The 19,624-nt window shown below is 36.3% G+C and overlaps 1 protein-coding gene across 3 annotated transcripts in view; it reads right to left on the reverse strand.

The window, feature by feature from the left end:
- Positions 1 to 573: 573 nt before the first annotated feature.
- The window catches only part of DDHD1 (DDHD domain containing 1), a 125,396-nt gene continuing 106,345 nt past the window's right edge, over positions 574 to 19,624 (reverse strand). The window contains exons 8-13 of one of the 3 annotated variants that reach the window (XM_006872362.1): positions 19,408 to 19,483; positions 14,916 to 15,065; positions 11,858 to 12,110; positions 10,494 to 10,682; positions 7,286 to 7,369; positions 1,351 to 1,532 (exon numbers count right to left, since the gene is read on the reverse strand). In XM_006872362.1, coding sequence (XP_006872424.1) covers positions 1,351 to 1,532; positions 7,286 to 7,369; positions 10,494 to 10,682; positions 11,858 to 12,110; positions 14,916 to 15,065; positions 19,408 to 19,483 — 934 coding nt within the window. Of the gene's footprint in view, positions 1,533 to 7,285; positions 7,370 to 10,493; positions 10,683 to 11,857; positions 12,111 to 14,915; positions 15,066 to 19,407; positions 19,484 to 19,624 lie in introns of all 3 variants that reach the window. The other 2 variants (XM_006872363.1, XM_006872364.1) reach the window with 2 other exon arrangements.

A 19,624-nucleotide genomic window follows, 5' to 3' on the forward strand; every position in this document is an offset into this window, starting at 1 on the left:
CTGTTTGCAAACTACTAAGAGGTCACATGAGAATTAGTAATCACTGAACAGCATATGAGAGAATATGGTCTGATTTCAGTCTAAGCTCCTCTGATCTGCTATGTAATCGAATTCAAGGCACTTTAAATGTTTGGTGCCTTACTTAGTCTATTAACATGTAACCTGAGAAGAACACTCATTTACCTCCTGGAGCAACTACATAGATTATTGAATGTATTATTTTTTAAAAGTACTTTGAGCTCCTCAGATGAAAAGCACTGTGGAAATGTTTGCAGCTGAGGAAAACCTCTCTAGCGCCTGGGAATCCTGGTCTTCTGTGGCTTCTGTCTTGATCATGTTTTACTCAACATTTAAAAAGTAAGTTAGTGGCACTCCACCCCTTGACTTATATTAATTGTTTGGCACACACATATTTATACATTTAAACTATGTGTCATACTCCAAAGGAGTTTACTAATTTTTCAATAAAGTTAATGAAATGTATTCATTTTAAAGTGCTCTATGTCAACTTTAGCTGAAGTACACGTGACATAATTATTTTTATTTTCTTCTAAAATTACTAAATGAATGTTATTTGTATGAAACCACATGTTTTTAATGGAAAAAAAAAATACTGAAAGTATGCCACAGTGTCTATATATTCATCTGAAGAGTACAAAGATGGAATTCTGAGAAAAAAGGGTCTTAACACCATAGAAAATAAAGTGGTTCTTAAATTATGTTCAAAGGAAACAGTAAAAAATATGCATTTCATACACTGAAATAAACAATTAGTCAGAGGTAATACATTATATAAATACAGGAATTCAAATATTGTTTCTTTTTTAGCATTAGTTTTTCTAAAGTTAAACTCAAAACATTTAAAATGTTATACTGCTTTTTCAATGAAGTAGTGGAAATGTAGGCCTTCAGAGAAATCTAAAATAATACCATCTCATGATCGTTATCGAGAATACACTGGATCGTGACCATTTTAGATTTAGAACATATTTTGGTTAGTATATTAGATCCAACCCATTAGTACACTTTTCTATCTGGAAGACATTAGATCATGACTGATTCTCTTTACATGCAGTTCACCCAAACCTCCCATGTTTCCAGGTCTTGCTTGATGCTCTCTGTAAAGGGTTTTGTCAGGTTCATAATCAAAATGATTAAAACTATAAATAACTTTTTTAGGTCACTTTTTCTCTTTCAAATACAGTAAGGTGCTTTTAAATTCAAATATTTCTTGCCCTAAACAAAACTGAAACATACTTAAACCTGAAATCTCCATGTCTTGACACACACATTTTAACAGGAAAAAAAAAAAAAAAACCCGTTTGGGGCCATTAAATGTCCTTCAAGAGTTCAGATTGGATCTAAATTGAGTTTCGCCTCATTATCGTGCTCATGTTTGTACATGAAGGTTAAAAGAAAGAGGGCAACATCCAAAGATGACCAATATGCAGTATGCGACGTGACAGCTGACCAATAGCGGCTCTCCACAAGGCCTTCTCTGAGTTCAAAGTCAATCCTGTGATCCAGTTCCACTAAAAAGAAAAGAAGTTAAAACAAATGAATACAAGTTCCAGTAAGATATGTTCTACATAGATCTATTAGAGTATAAAAATATAGGTAGTATATTAGTTTTTTAAAAAAATCTTTGATCCTAATTGTGTGGAAACAAACACTTGAAAGAGCCTCAGTAGTTCAGGATTCTCTTTGGAGGAGTCCTTCTCTTTGTATACTTAGGTCATATGGCTCCTTGGAATAATAAAGAAGAATAAAACACTTTATTTGCTGGAACATGGTATTATACAGTATGTTGTTGTATAGGGCTGTGGAGTCAGTTTTGACTCACAGGGTGTCCAAGGAGCAGCTGATGGGTTTGAACTGCCGACCTTGTGGTTAACAGTCCAGTGCTTATTTTACAGTCCCATACCAGGAGTTCATCATACAGTATACCTGGGGCCAAAAGATAGGGATCATTTCTCATTTGTAATTTTTGTGTGTAAATATGTGTAAAATATGGAAAACATCCCATCAAAAACTGAAACAAAAATGCTATAGGAGTGCAAAAGATTTCTCAACAACCCCTTAATCAGACACTGTGAGTGGTGTCTGGGTGGTGAAAACAATTAATAATCTTAGCTGCTAACCCAAGGGTTTGAGGCTCAAGTCCAACCAGATGCACCTAAAAAAAACCTGGTTATCTATCTCTGAAAAATCTGTCACTGAAAACCTTATGCAGGAGACTTGAAGGTAACTGGTTTTGTACAGCAACTTGCTCTGTGGGACAATATGTTGGAAGATAATCTTACCCTTGTATGTTGTTGTTGTTAAGTGCCGTCGAGTCGGGTCCGACCCATAGCGACCCTGTACAGGGTTTCCGAGGGTGTAAATCTTTACGGGAGTAGAAAGCCTCATCTTTCTCCCGCGGAGCGGCTGGTAGTTTCGAACTGCTGACCTTAAGGTTCGCAGCCCGATTCGTAACCACTACACTACCAGAGCTCCTTGTATAGTCATACAATATTTTCTTACCTACAAGTCTAAATTCCTCAAAGGCAGCTATCAGACACTCTAGTCTCTATTCCATTAGTAGTGTCTAATGCTGTGTTTGGAACATACAAGTGCTCACTGAGTGTCTGTTTAATAAAACAAGAATCCACTGGATGGCTGGGGGAATTAAACTGGGAGAAACACTGGTTGAGTCTTAGAAGGAATGACTTGGCTTGTAATACTCAAACAATTCAGTGAATTCAATCATCTTTTCTAAAATTCAGAAAACCCTTGTAATTCCTGTTGGAAAAGATTAGTGAAGGTCTCATTTAATAAATCCTTAGCAACAAATACTTAAAAAAAATGACCATCTGATCTTTAGGTAATTCATTAAAATTGTCAATGAACTATTATATAGTGTTTTGAAAGATCTGTCTTAAAAACAAAACAACAAAACCAATCAAACTGTTACTACCCCAGACACTTTAAAACACTTATAAAATGTAAGTTATAATAAGCGAATCCAATACAGGTCAAAAAAGCTTAAGTCATTAAGTGGACCTGGGGGGTAATGTCACAATCTTACATCTTTTGCATGCCATACATACATTTGTGTTCAGATTTGTAGATATATTCTGGTACAAAAGATAGGAAGATAAAAAAGAGGAAACTGGAATTCTCTGGCATGATGACGAGTCAAGATGAAGTTAGTTACAAAGAAAAAAAGCATAAGAGGAAAAACAGAAGAGATGAGGATCATTCATGTTAACATTAAGGAAGAAGACCAAGTTGATAGTTTTGAAGAATTCACTTTCAAATGCCCTCGCATAATGGTATCCTAGTTTGACAATATTGGGTTGAATTATTCATTCGCTTTTAAAGCCAAAGACAGGGAGATTCTTCTTGTTTCAACAAATGTTACTTGGCTCGTTTTGGTTTTATGTCCCTGGAATTTATTCTTGATATGTTACTACTGTGGAATATATCTGCCTTTCCTCTAACAGTCACTCAAACATTAAATTTAATCGCTCTATTATATTATGTGCCCTTTCTTAAAACTTACAGGGACTTTAACCAGTGATATTTAGATCTGCTCTCCTATTCCCTTTTAATATCTTTAGGTTGTCCCCACCAAAATGGGGACTTGGGCAGTCAGTTTCTCTGTGATGAACCTGATTCAGTCAGTCATGCTTACACATTCACCCTGGGCAGTCTGTTAGTGTAGTTGGCCTTCATTATGTTGGTGAAGGAGGTTACTCAGTGGGCCAATATCCCATTCTTCTTCCTCCCTTTCACGTACATCATAGAATTCCTAAGAATGAAGCTCTACAGTGCAGCATTATTCTATATATGATCTGAGATCTGTTTTTGGCTAAAGTAGATTGAAATTTACAAGGAGTTGCCTTAGACCGAGTTTTTCATTATTACCACATATTAAGAATGGATGATGCTGTTTAGGCTGGTAGCTTTTTCCTAGTTTCTCTTAGAAAGAAAGGATTACATAAAATCATCACCTTTTCCTCTGTTGAGTAGCTAAGTGCTAAAATTACCATACCCACACCAAAAAGAGTAAGGTTCTTGAGCAGTTCAAGAGAAGTCAAAATGAGGAGGACAGTTGGCTTTGAATAATCACCAGGAGTTTGCGTATGTTGTTTCAATTAATCTTTTTTGGGAGGTGAGGAGCTCAATGTCCACAATCTACATAAACAGCCATTGTTGTTGTTGTTAAGTGCCGTCGAGTAGGTTATGATCCATAGTAACCCTGTATAGGGTTTCTGAGGAGCTGCTGGTGAGCTTCAATCACCGACCTTGCAGTTTAAACGGCTTTGCAGTCTGGCACATTAACCCACAGCACCACACCAGGACTCCATTAGTACTGTGCTATTATCAGAAAATACTTCTGTGTATAAGGCTGACTGTCAGCATGCACATGGTATTAAAGATTAACATGTATCATTAGAAAATAAATATCTTTGTATTAAAAGTGTATATATTGGTCAGGTTTTTGAATACAAAAAAACTTATTGGAAGCATTCAGGCTCCCTGAAGAGATGTTTTTTAAAAAAAATTCTTAAAAGTTTTATTTGTAAGAAATCATTATGGCCATCATTTTATGATTTTTGGCTCCAGGTAGACAACAAAAAATTCAAGGTACCAGTAGAGGATACTCTAAATATGCTTCCAAATGATTTAAGATTCAGTCATAATAAGATATTCAGAGTTCTTGCTGGCAAAGTTATGCCTTCTTATTTCTGTGCTGTTTCAGAGCAACTATACATTTTATGTTGTTGTTGTTGTGCGTCGTGGCGTTGGTTTAGACTCATAACGACCCCATACACTTTATGTAGTTGCTGCTAAATGCCATTGAGTCCGTTCCGACTCATGGTGGTGGTGGTGGTGGTTATGTGCCGTGGAGTCGTTCCGACTCATAGCAACCTGGTACAGGGTTTCCGAGGCTGTAAATGTTTATGGGAGCAGAAAGCCTCATCTTTCTCCGGTGGAACAGCTGGTAGTTTCGAACTGCTGATCTTGAGGTTTGCAGCCCAATTCATAACCACTACACTACCAGAGCTCCTTGTTCCAACTCACAGTGACCCTGTATAGATAGGGTTTCTGAGGTTTCAGCTGCCGACCTTATGGTTTGCAGTCCAGTGCTGATCCTACAGCACCACAACAGGAGTAGGTATCTGACACTCAAGGAGCATTTTGTTTTATGAATGATCACAGGTTGTATTATATTATCACAAAATATATTTAATAATATTCTTTTTTACTAGCCTTTATTTTATAAAGGTAACAACAAAAACTCTAAAATGAGTTTTATAAAATTAGTTGCCTTATCTCTGAATTATTTTCCAAAATCAATTTATCCTGAAAGACATTCAAACACCTAACATTTCTATATGGACTTTATAGATAAATCTTAAATATAAACAACTTCAAATGATGGCCCGATTTATTGGGTCCTCTACAATCTGGTTTAACAAACTTTGCTAATCTTACTCAGAACTACTTCTTTCTACTCATCCTTGGGTCTTCTAAAGAAAATGAACCTATGGGTCTCTACGTACTCAATGCTTCTCAGCTCTGTGCTTTTGTTCACGCCATTTCTTCTCTCTGCAATGTGTTTTCATTCCTGCATGTTCAAATTCTACTTCTTCCACACAGCCTTGTATTATTTCTCCAGCTGAAAGCAATTTCTCATTCTTCAGATCTGAGTCCTTTAGCTGTACCACTCTTATGTAGCTTATCACATTGGACTATGGATTTATGTAGTTATCCATTTCTCAACTAGAATATATGCCTTCTGAATAATAGCTATCTTCCATACCAGCATTTAGTATCTTTATGGGCAGTACTGAAGTGTGTTTCCTCTTGGTATCTTTTCTAAGGACTAGCATGGTATATCTTTGCTCGTGGTAAACATTAAACAATTGTTAAATGAATAAAAGGAGGGGAAGATAAAAAACAAGTCATACGCATAGCATCAAAAGAATTACTTTGGTGCAGTTATGATTAGTGTTTGAACTGCCTAAGTAGTTGGGAAAGTTTTGAAATAGTGAATGTAAGGGCATTTGCTATTTTAATGCAGGATAAATGTATAAGTGAGTGGATTAATTTTCCTTTTCCCTACAAAAAATGCAAAAAGTACAAAATAGAATTCTTTCCTTCTGAAAGTGACAGGCTATTACATGGGCAGGGAGCAGAGAGAGCAGTTATATAAGATCATTCCTGGAAGGGAATTCACTGAGTTACAACAACACAAACCATTGCTATGGAACCCAAGCCAAAACAAAACAAAAACAAAAACAAAACTTCCCCAGCTTGTTACATTGTCTTGGTATGTATATATCAAATAATAAGACAGAGTTCTTTTTGAAAATAGAAACAAAATCATGAAAACTGGCACTAAATAAATTAGGACACTAAAATAGGGCTAAATACTCAAAGAAAATCTGTGTCATGTTTTCTGTCAAAGACAAAATCCAGTTTTTAAGGAAAAAAAAGAAAAGAGAGAAGAGCTGTGAAAAGGAATGAAAAGTTAGTGATAAAAATAATGTTAAATTGCTAAGATTCATCCTTGGTGATAAATTAGAATCTGCTGAAAATGAAGACTGAAATATATTTTGCAGTCACTAATACAATTAAAAAAATCGAATCTATCCTTAAGATACATTAAATATTTGATTATTTATGTTAAAATCAGGTATCGGCTATGGCCTTAAGTGGTCATGTTCCTGGTATCTGAGATAACTGCTGTTGTTGTTGTTGTTAAGTACTGTGGAATTGGTTCCGACTCATAGTGACCCTGCACGGGGTTTCTGAGGCTGTAAATCTTTATGGGAGCAGAAAGTCTCATCTTTCTCCCACAGAACAGCTGGTAGTTTCGAATTGCTGACCCTGGGGTTCACAGCCCTATTCATAACCACTATGCTACCAGAGCTCCTTAACTGAGATAACTAGGAATGATTAAATTCTTTTTACTATGAATTTCTTTTAAATCTACGTGTAATACATGAAAAGAACAGTGAACCTCTTTGAAGTCTTCAGGAAAATAGAGAAGAAAGAAAATGGCAGAGTGTACTGAATATTATATATTTTTGCACAATAACTGGCTAATCAAGTATCAGGGTCATGATCATTAAAGATTAGAAAATACAGGAAGAAAATACATATATGGTAGTCTGTAATGGTAACATCGAAGCTGATCATACAGAAGAAATGATGTAATTGTTTAATGAGCAGCAGAACTCTACGATCATTTTCATAGTATTCTGAATGCTATTCCTGACATATACCATACCGAGGGTATTATCTTTATCCTGCATTACATTTTCCGGAAAAAGAAGTTGTGGGAGATTAAAGAACGATTCCTGAAGTCTGAAATCTGTGAAAAAAAAACACAAGATGCTGTAAAAGATTGGCTGATGGTTAAACATGGCCTTCAATGATGTGGTGGCCCAAAGTTTAGAACAGTACTCCCCAGTAAGGTGCTTAAACCTAGCCTACATAGAAATGTACAAACTTCGGTTTCTGTGAAGACCTCTTTCATGGAAAATGTAAGCATAATTAACTCTGAAAATAAAATGTAATAATCTGTAAACATCCAGACACTCCTGAAATTTATAATCATTTAAGTTCTAACCTAAAGGTAAAACAACACTAAAAAGAACAGATCTTTTCCTTTCATAAGCTATTAACACAGGAGGGCACAAAAAGTGAAACAGTAAAACCACAGAAAATTTAACTTTTCTAAATCTTTCAAAAGAAATGAAGAACACTGTATAAGTTCAACTTAATGGCAATAAAGTAGGTTTCAACTAACAACACTTACTCTTCAAAGAGAGAAACCCTGATTGATCATGAATTCAGTCTGTGTCCATCTTACCCTCAAATATCCAGAGAATCAAAGTCAGAGCTTCAGAGTAACAGAAGAACTGAAGCATTCAGCATGAGTACAAGGAAAAAAGAAAGGAAGCCAAGATTACTTAATCACAACCACATTTCAGAAAGAAGATTTAAGGAAGAAAGGCTTCATGATTTGCCAGATACAGCCAAAACAGCAATTACAACATAAGATAGCTGCTTAAATCAAGATTATAGAGAAAGACATATTATTGGAGCAAGTCGAAGAATTAGTAAGGCAAGTATTAGGGATTTTAGGAGGCAAAATCCTACTGTAGTAGTCATTCAATTGTAATAGTTAACATCTATCTATGTCCAGAGATGGATATATGTAACTAAGAAATGTGATTAGCTTACATTTAATTGAATCTATAGTTGCCAATGAATTTTACCATCAGGAACAGAATATAGAATGGCAGAAAATGTATTTTGTTAAGCTATCAAAATATAATAATATAAAACAGTTCAGTACCTCTACAGATTATTGTAATCAAGAAGAAATGGAAGGTTTCTCTATTATCATTTTGAAATTACTGTGTTAAATAGTCAATCTCTAGCTGTTCTATATGTTCCCTCATATCTCTATAAAAATCATACAGATTTGATTATTAATATTAATGTAGCTTATGTTATCCTTTTTCTGGGCTCAAATCCCAGTCTGCTCTCCTTGCTCCTTCATTTACCCTAAGGTCTATGAGCATCACTGTTGTACACTGACAATATTAAAAGGAATTATAACTTATCTCTCAGAATTATTTGAAATTAATCTTCCCCAGAAGTGTTTTCTTTTGACTTCTGCATGTCACAACATAAATCTGATATTTCAAAACACTATTTTTAATGTTTTGAACAAAACATTAAAACAAAAATTTGATATTAAGTAAAATTGAGAGCTTAAGTCAATAACAGTATAGGGACTTATAAGAAAATTCAAAGTGAACTTTTTTTTAGCAGAAAAAGTTTTAAGAGAATAATTTTAGACAGCACTCAAAAGACTTGCAATAATATAGTTTTTTGGTACTCAGAGTCTGCTACAGAAAGGATTAAGTTAAAAATGCTACTGGCCCAAATAGGAACATTCAACCCTATTGATAACTCATGTGGGAGTACGGCTGACTGTGGAGGGGTGATCCAACCTCCAGGACTATCACACCTGAACTATTCGGATTCACTTCTTTTTAAAGCAAGTTTTATGGATGGCAATGGATGCTGGTCATTCTCAATTTTAGAGTAGCAGATACACAAATCTGAAATTTGTAAAGAAAGAGAGCAAAGTTTCCCTTTTAGTATTACAGAAAGCTAGTAGTCAACTTCAGATTCTACATTTCCTTATACAAGTCAATGGGAAAATGTTGCTGTGAAGTGTCATCAAGTCGGTTCCCACTCATAGCAACCCTGTATAGGATTTCCAAGGAATGGCTGGTTGATTTGAATTGCTGACCTTGTGGTTAGCAGTCCATTGGTTATCATAACTTAGAGTGCCAAAATAGGACTTGATGTATTCATTTTATTTTACTGGGCACTTAATAATAATGCTTAAGTTTAGACCCTTACATGTATAATATATAGATAATAGTTGTGAAACTAATAATTCAATGTGTGTGTGTGTGTGTATATATATATATATATATATATATATATATACGTTGTTTTTGTTATGTGACATTGAGTTCGTTGACCCATAGCGACCCTGTATAGTGTTTCCAAGGAGTGACTGGTGGGCCTGAACTGCCAACCTTGCAGTCTAAACCAACTCTGCAGTCCAGCACATTAACCCACAGTGTGTGTATATATATATATACACATACATATATAATGTATATATAAATAATACATACACACAGAGACTAAATTTATTAGTGATTCACACCTAATCAAGTTTTTAAACTTAGAAAGTCTACTGGGAAAAGGCCCATTGTGATGTTAAGTTCAACTGAAACTACAAAAACCTTAAGCCCCATCTATTGACTGTTTTTTCTTGTTGTTAAGTGCCATCGAGTAAGTTCTGACTCATAGTGACTCTGTTTCCAAGGAGCGGCGGGTAGGTTTGAACTGTCGACTTTGCAGTTAGCCGTCCAGAGTTCATCCTACCAACTTTATATTAGGTAGCTGTGGTAGGATTGCTAGTGAATTTAATAAAATGTCTAAGCTTTAAAGGTCTTAAAGTTAGGCTGGATGAAGGCAACTATGGGGTTAGGAACAGGATGGTTTTGACAGAGTTCAAGTTCTTTTTGAAGTCTAAGGACTAGATTATGAAGCATTATGGCTATCAGAATTTTTAAGACTGAACAGACCATATTAAAAAACAACAGTAACAAAAAGCTGCTTTATAAAACTCAGATGGCATATGCCATGAGGTCCTGATTATTCATGTTCTTAATGATTAGTTCACCAATGCAGAGACTAAAATGGAATTTACCTGGATTTTTTTTTTTCAAAATATAAGCAAAAATAAGCAGAAGTTGGTTTTATCTCTCTCCCTTCAGCTTGATGTATGCTTCAGGACTTGGGAGTTGACCACTGGTATTAAGCTTTTAGCCCTCCCTGTTCTCAAGTTTTAGAAAGATACAATATATAAATTTAAGGAAAGAACAGTATGAACTAACATGCAGAATCAAGAAACCCAGAGCTGCTGTGTGGAAGGGTCTGCGTTGCCACAGTGGTAGTAGGAGGAGAGGCAAGTGGCTTCTTCTCCTCTTCCATTGACTCTTTTGATGTCTCAGATGCCTGTGAAGATGAACGTCCAAATCTTGAGAACAACATTCCTCCCAGTCCTTTACCAATGCTAGCAGCCCCTGTATTTAACAAAACAGAAGAGTCATTCCGTTGAATTATACCACACACAAAGCTAAAAAGCACAAACCATAATTATAGCCAACTGGCAGAGAGGAACTAAGCAACAGTCATGTTTTTCCAGGGAACATAAACCTTAAGAAAACTTCAATTTACATTAATAGATTTTTAAATAAAAATGGTGTCCAACAGAACAAAAATTATGTAACCTCTAGGAATATAGTTTATGAACATGTGACTAAAGATTTTATTTTATTCACATGATTGCTGTTATTAAAATACTTGGCAAGATTAAGACCTTTAATAAAGGAATCATGAAATGGACATGGGATAGATTTACTATTGTTAGGTTTATTATCGAAGTTAAGTGGCTATGTTATAAAACAGCCATAAATAAAATGGAGTATGACAAAGTGAAATATCAAATGAAACCAAGAGATAAAGCCCATTAATAGTGCCATCTTGTGGCATTTTATATTATGGCAACTTGTAACAAAAAGCAATTGTAATGGAATCAATGAAGCTTACGAAGGGAGCTCCAGCGAACACCAAACATTGTGCAGGGACTGAAGTTTGTTCAAAGAGGAATCAAGTATCTCTGCTGCCCTCAAGGAGAACACAGCTTCAGAGATTTTTAGAATTTCAGAGAACTCGTTTAGGGATGGGGGGCACCCTTACAATTCAAAACCCCTAGCCACTGAGTCAATTTCAACTTGGAGTGACTCTGTAGTATAACATTTCTGAGGCTGTAAAAGTGTATAGAGCAGGAAGTCTCATCTTTCTCCTGTAAGGTGGCTGGTGGGTTTGAACCACCAACCTTACAGTTAGTAACCCAGGGCTTACTCTCTGTATTTCACAGATGAGAAAGTCGATCATTAAAGGTCACATGATTTATCCAAGGTTTCCCAGTAAGCAGTAAAGCCATGATTAAGGTGAGGGACTTGACTCTCAGACCATTTTTTGTGTCTATCCAATGATCTCATGTTCTGAAACTATAAGGTCTGATTTAATTAGAGAACACTGAGGCCTTCAGCCCTCAAGTATAATTGGAAAGAGCAGTGAATTCTAGACACAGGGGTTTACCATTAGAAGTCAGAGTATTTGACAGCCTCTCAAATTTAATGCCTTTACAAAAAATGTCTATATTCACAGATAAAGAATGGTTAAGAACAATTACCTAATATGCTTGCTTTGCCAATATTTGTTATTGATTCTCCATAGTGTCGGCGGGACAAGACTGGTGAGGTCACTGGGCTAGGTATGGTTGAAATGCCTTCATTCTCTGAAACTGAGGTAGGTTCTTTTGCTGGGTTCAGAAAGCTTGGCTTCATATGCTCATAAGGTAGAGGATTTGAAGTATTGTACCAGTGAATCTGGACAGGTGAAATGTTGCTGTAGTGTTTCAGTATTAACGGTTCTAATCTATAAGCCTTGACAAAAAAGAAAGAAATTCAAAGAAGACAACATTAAGCCATAACACATGGTTTTATTAAGCTGTTCTTAGCGTACTGTACACACTAAATAGACCTTAAAGGAGGAACTGGTAAAGTGGATACTTCAAACATATATTTGTGAAAATCAGTCTCTATGACTCTATGACCAGAACTGGATGGTGTTTGGCTACTACTACCAACTGCTCTGAAAGGGATCAAATTAGAAAGTCTCAAATAAAGTGGGAGAAAACGTGGACTGAAACTCCATGTTTTTTTTTTTTTTTTTTAAAAAGGCCGTGCTTACTGGTCAGAAAGAGACTGAAGCAGTCTGAGGCTATATCCCTCAACCACCCCTCAGGTCTGAAAAGGAACTCACCCTCCTCATGGCCCAATTTTCAGCTAAGCAGTAGATACAGGGGGACAATAATACTATAGTAAGGTATGCTTACCACCATGGAATACCCAATCATATGAAATCAAAAGGGCAACATTTACCTAAAAAGTTGAGAAGGGATGGGAAGGTGGTTGGAATGGAAATAAACCAGAGGGAAGAAGTGGGATAACTTGTTACATGAAACAAAGTATAAGATTTATTGAATGTAAATTTATTGATGATCCTGTCTATAAACCTTCACTCAATTCACCACAAAAAGTTAAAACTAAAAAAAAAGACTTGGTGTCAGAATCCCCTAGTTCATATTCTAGTTCTATTACTTATGAAACTGTATGATGCCTGTCAGGTTACTGGGTCTCAGAGTCTCATAGTCATGATTATAAAAAGGAGATAAGCCTTCGTAACTCAAAGTAATGTTGGGAAGAACAGATAACGTCTACAAAGACTGCCGAGCACAATTATGACACAAAATATTTAGTTTTTGTAAAATGGATAATGAAAACAATTTATAATGAAAAAGTGATTTTGGGACATTGAAGTTTTAAGATAAAGGACAGGGTATTTATTCAATGAAAGCTCAGAGTTAACCCAGAAAGTTCACCTTCGATATATATTAATGAAATGCTTGCACTATAGCTGGGCTGCAATCATGTATATTTTACTTAATTTAAAAAATCCTATGAGGTAAAATATTGTCACATCTGCATCATACAAGGGGACTGCAAATAGATTATGGAGAAATGGAATTGAAAGATAATGAAATTTTCCCATGAACTTTTTGAAGTCCCATTATACAGATAAGAAGCAGTCTCTGAAATTATTTGACAAAGATGGTATATTCTGTATTTGAATCTAATATTACATTCCAGTAAGGATATTTGTCAAATATAGCAATTTCTATTCTTCAACAAATTAGAGTATTTCTAAAATTCTAGGGTTGATTTCAACGTCATAATTACTTTGTATTAGGCTAAAGATCCCTTAAAAGTTTATTCAATTATAGAAAATTTCTTTTCAAAGAATTGTTGTTGTTAAGTGCCGTCGAGTCGGTTCCGACCCATAGCAACCCTGTATAGGGTTTCCGAGGATCAGGTGGTAAGCTTGAACTGCCAACCTTGCAGTTCAAATGGCTTTGCAGTCTAGCGCATTAACCCACAGTGCCACCCCAGGACTCCAAATTAGCTTTGATAAGGAGATCTGGTAGCATAGTGGTTATGAATTGGGCTGCTAATCTCACAGTCAGCAGTTCGAAACTAGCAGCTGTTTTGCAAGAGAAAAATGAGGCTTTCTGCTCCCGTAAAGATTTACAGCCTCAGAAACCCTATGCAGGCTCGCTATGAGTAGGAACCAACTCCACGGCACACAATGACAACAACAACTTAGTTATACCCAGTCTTATTCTGAAAAGGGTTTAAGAAAACATTTTCCTTGTCTTAAAATCTTAATTGGCATTAAACTCTTTACCAGGATGTAAAATCTTTGCAGTACTCATATTAAAAAAAAATTGTTTACTGCATTTTAAATGCATAGATGTATAATGTAAATATTATATATGTTGGTGGTGGTTATGTGCCATGGAGTCGGTTCTGACTCATAGTGATCCTGTACAGGGTTTTCAAGGCTGTAAATCTTTACATGAGCAAAAAGCCTCATCTTTCTCCCATGGAACAGCTGGTCATTTTGAACTGCTGACCTTGAGGTTAGCAGCCCAACTCGTAAATACTATGCTACTAGAGCTCCTAAAATATTATATATAGTATACATTTTTTCTATTATTTACAAGCAAAATAGAAAATGTACATATCCCTATGAAAATTTTCTAACATTCCACAGTAAGCAGCTCTAATTTTTATGTTTAATTACATAATATTTGAATAGTTCCATTTCAAAGAGGTTCTACCAAACACATTTCAATATTGTAACATGTTTAATAGAAAAAACATTTTAAGTCTAGATTTTCAAAATTTGTTTGCTAGGTTACTGTTATTACAACTGGTTAAAGCTTGAGAGTGCAGTCCCTTGTATTATACGTTCAGAGATACTATTGTAAAATTATGCCATTATAGTACGAGTAGAATCCTGGTGTGGCGCTACAGGATAAGCACTGGACTGTTAGCTTCAAAGTTGGCAGTTCAAATCTACTGGCCACTCCTTAGAAACCCTATCCAGGGTCACTATGAGCCAGAACCAATTTGATGGCACTTAACTTAAAAAGACCATCTTAACTAGTTGTCACTGAATGAGCCCTAAATTAACGAAAAGACAAATGTTTTAAGAACATTAACTTTTGCAAATAAAATCTGACAAATGAAATCTTTCTCATTATTTCAATGGTATGCTTCAAGGTGTTTTGTATATCTTTCTAGCAACAATTTACTGAGAGAAAAATGTCTGTATTTGCAACTCACCACTGGATCTGTTGGATGAAAAATATTTAATAACCGATTACAAATCTCTCTTGGCAAAATATGGTCTTGACTTCCAGTGTTTCCTGGGCGGATGCCACGCAATGCCAAAAAAACTGCTAATGGAGATCCCATACAAAAGAAATTCTCAACCTAAAACGATAAAATCATCCTACATTATAAAAGTGGTTTCAACATAAAAATTATTAAAAAAAAAAAAAAAAAAGACTGGGCTTACAGGTCAGAAAGAGACTGGAGGAACCTGAGACTACGGCCCTCAACTACCCTTCAGGTCTGGAGAGGCACTCATTCTTGTGGCCCAACTTTCAGCTAAGCAGTATTTAGGGAGAAGAGCAACACTATGCTTCCCTATGAATGATGGAACGATCAATCTTTCACAATCAAAGGGCCAACATGCACCTAAGGACAACGGCGAGGAGCGATGGGAAGGTGGGTGGAATGGAAATAGGAATCACAGGGAGGAACAGTTCTTACATGGAGGGCACTGCAGTCATTAAGATGAAACAAAAGTATATGATTTGTTGAACATAAAACTGATGATTTTTCCTGTAAACCTTCACTCAATTCATTAAAAAACAGTTAAAAGAAAATTTCATTTGTTAAAGAATTTAGATACAAGGTATTCCAATGGGGCTTCAAAAAGTTTATGAAAAAATGATCTTTTTTAATTCAACTTTTTGAAATACCCTCATATAGGGTAAAATAAAAATGAGAAATAAAAGTTATCTCAACAGTGATAGCTTTGTCCAGATGGTAAATCTAAACTCTTTACCCACGACATTTATCATTAAACATTCTGCAGCAATCTACTTCTAGGAGCAACTTCATAGCACTATGAAGAATGTGAAGAAATGAAGAAGAGCATTTCATTGTGTGTGCATGTCTATATATACTAATCAAAGGCTTATTAAAATATTTCATGTAAATTAATATGCTAGATGTTGTGAAAAATACAAAGGATAACTATGGTAGAGCCCTTTTCAGCAGAGGTAAGGTGGCAAAATAAAATAAACGCTCAATGGAGGGAAAGAGTGTTAGAAGAGCGCAAAGAAAAGAATAATTAATTTAAATTCTGTGGGCTTTTCAGAGGAGCTAACATTTGAACTGGAGTCCTGGTGTGGCACTGCGGTTTAATGTTCTGGACTGTAAGTTGGTTTGAACTGCAAGGTTGGCGGTTCAAGCTCAGCAGCTGCTCCTTGGAACCCCTATAAATGGTCGCTATGACTTGGAACCGACTCGATGGCACTTAAAAACAACAACATTTGAACTGGCAAAAGATGAAAACAATTTCCACAGTTGGGGTTGAAACACTGGTGCTAGAAAGAGGACATTCCAGATATGAACATAAGAACTAACCTGAAACAGAACAGAATACAGCTAAGCTTGCTTTAAACCAGGTAATAGTGTACAGCTGAACTGAGAAACTGGTAACACAGAGGGAAATTAGATTGCTATTGAAGAGTTTGTTAGTTGCTGTAGAGTTGATTCTGATTCATGGTGTGTGCGAAGCAGAACTGCTCTATAGAGTTTTCAAGACTCTGACATTTGGCAAACAGCCCATCATGCCTGTCTTCTGAGGCACCTCTTGTTGAGTTTCAAACTGTCAACCTTTAAGCTAGGTAGTTGAGCACTTACCCATTTGTGCCACCCAGCGATTCTACTGTAAGAGTTTAGGCCAAAGATAATCTGAACTAGGCCAGAGAAAGCGGTTCCATTCAAAGATGAGAATGTGAGCGAGGGTGAAATCAACCTGACTTGAATGGAAGTGGAGATGATGATGATGTCATCAGGAACAGTTCATAAAACATGTATCTAGCTCTTATGGATTAAACTGTGTCTCTCGAAAGTATGGGTCAATCCGGCAAGGCCATAATTCTCAGTATTATGTCATTTTCTACTATTCTGTGATCTGATGTCATTATCTTGTGTTTTACAATTTCTCACCTCTATGGTAATGAGAGGGGTCCTAGCATGGCATTGTAGGATAAATACTGGACTGCTAACCACAAGGTTGGTAGTTCAAACCTACCAGCCATTTCTTGGAAACCCTATTCAGGGTTACTATGAATTGGACTCAACTAGACAGTATTTAACAACAACATGTTAATGAGACAGGGTTAGAGGGAGTTACGTTTTTTATTTCTTTTTTAAACCTTTTTATCTTGAATTGAGTGACAGTTGACAGATCAGATCATTAGTTTTACATTTAACAAATCATACAGGTTTTTATGTGGACATAGGTTCTTAACTTACTTGGGTAAATACCTAGAAGCATGATTACTGGGTTGGTAAGCCCGTATTTAGCATTACAAGAAACTGCCAGAATGCCTTCTAAAGTTACTGTACCGTTTGCTCTATCAGCAATAATTGAATTCCTGCTGCTCCACAATCTCACCTACTTTTGAATTTTAGCTAGTCCAATCAGTTGTTGTTGTTGTTAAGTGCTGTATCCAACTTTATATACCTTTAATACTTTCCCTGGAGGCTCCATAGGATAAACACTGGACTGTGAACCACAGGTTGGCAATTTGAGCCTACCAGCTGCTCCATTGGAGGAAGAGGCTTTTCACTCCCACCAAGATTTACAGTGCCTCAGAAACTCTATACAGAGTCACTATGAGTTGGAACCAACTCAACAGCACTTAACAACCATCAATCAATCTCTTCCCCACAATGTCTCTGGAGTGATTTTTCTTTTCAAAACAAGTATCTTGTTGTTAAGTGCCACTGAGTCAGGATCCTGTATCGATTTCCAACGTGTGGATGGTGGGTTTGAACTGACCATGTGGTTAGCAGTCCAGTGCTTATCCTATAGCACCACAACAGGACTCCCAAAATGAGTATATGCCCACCCTCCCACTCCCCCATTTTGAGACAGTACCTTTACATTAAAGGTTTGAGGGCAAAAAAATTGAGGGGAATAAGGATTAAGTGACTTCAACATATTTTAAGACTGAAGTAATTTTATGAATGCTATATTTAAATTTAAAGGAGTACTGATGTGGCGCTGAAGGATAAGTACTGAGGTGCAAGGTAGTTTGAACTGCAAGGTCGGCAGTTCAAACTCACCGGCTGCTCCTTGGAAACTCTATACAGGGTCGCTATGAGTTGGAACCGACTTGACAGCACTTAACAACAGCAATATACTCAAATCATACTCAATTCACCAGCAATAAAAGCCAAAACATGACAGAGAAGACTTCACTTCGTCTAGCTTATCAGTTCTCTAAATTTAACGTGGATTATACATAATAATGAGAGTGCAGTGGCTCCATATGATAAACACTGCACTGCGAACCACAAGGTTGGTGTTTCAAACCCACCAGCCGCTCCATGTAAGACATATGAGGCTTTCTGCACTCATAAAGATTTCAAGAGTCTTGGAAACCCTGTACAGGGTTGCTAGGAATCGAAACAGACTCAATGACATTTAACAACATACATGATAATGGTGCTGGAAATGGAAATAAAATTCCAGATTGGGATGATACCAAAGACTATGCCCTTATCTCTGATGGCTTTAAAATATACCAAAACGACTTAGCAGGCCAGCGCATTAACCTACCGCACCACACCAGAACTCCATATATGGAATCTTGGTCTAACACTGTGGGGTACTGTGCTGGACTGCAAAGTCAGTTTGATCAGTAAGGTCAGCGGGGTTCATGCTCACCAGCCGCTCCTTGGAAACCCTATACAGGGTCGCTATGGGTCGGAACTGATGTGATGGCACTTAACAACAACAAATATAAATACATACATACATAGATACATATTTTGTTGTTGTTATGTGCCGTGGAGTTGGTTCCGACACTTAATGACATGTACAAGGTTTCCGAGACTGTAAATCTTTACAGGAGCAGAGAGCCTCATCTTTCTCTCGTGGAACAGCTGGTAGTTTTGAACTGCTGACCTTGCGGTTCGCAGCCCAATTCGTAACCAATACGTTGTTACAAGAACTCCTTTAGATACATATACATACATAAATATATATATGTGTTGTTAAGTGATATCAAGTCAATGCCAACTCATAATGACCCCGTATAGGGATATATATATATATACACACACACACACACACATATAGCATTTCTTCTTTTTTGTATTTATTAATATTCAATTTACTGAGCTTTAGCACAAATGCCATTCCTCTGTTAATCGTTCCAGACAAAATTAAAATCTCTCTCTTGTATATCATTCTGTAAACTGAAAACAGTGCCAATAACATAAAGTCATTGTACCCAGTAACACACAGTTATACAGTTCTATATCCTGAGGGCTGGAGAACTATTTTATTCATTCTATTCTTAGAACTCAGAAAGCAGTAGTGTCCAACAGACAGCATGAATTCCATAACTATTAAACTTGAAAGAATAGTAACTAAACTTTCATTTGAATACGAATAGAGTGTTTCAAATGATGTTTGGGGAAAACACTGCGATAAATCCGGAAGCTCTTATCTCTCTCTTCTTACCTTAAATTTTAAGGCAGGTGTTTGTGTCATAGATGACGCTTTCAATCCATGCAATCGTTCTTCAATTTCCCGCAGCCTAGGAAGAAGTATGAGATTATATAATGTGGTGCTGTGGGTTAATGTGCTAGACTGCAAGGTTGGTTTGAACCACAAAGTTGGCAGTGCAAGCTCACCAGCCACTTCTCAGAAATTCTATATAGGGTTGCAGTGGGTTGGA

Source organism: Chrysochloris asiatica, unplaced genomic scaffold (genome assembly GCF_000296735.1).
Source record: "Chrysochloris asiatica unplaced genomic scaffold, ChrAsi1.0 scaffold00194, whole genome shotgun sequence".
Taxonomy (NCBI): Eukaryota; Metazoa; Chordata; class Mammalia; order Afrosoricida; family Chrysochloridae; genus Chrysochloris; species Chrysochloris asiatica.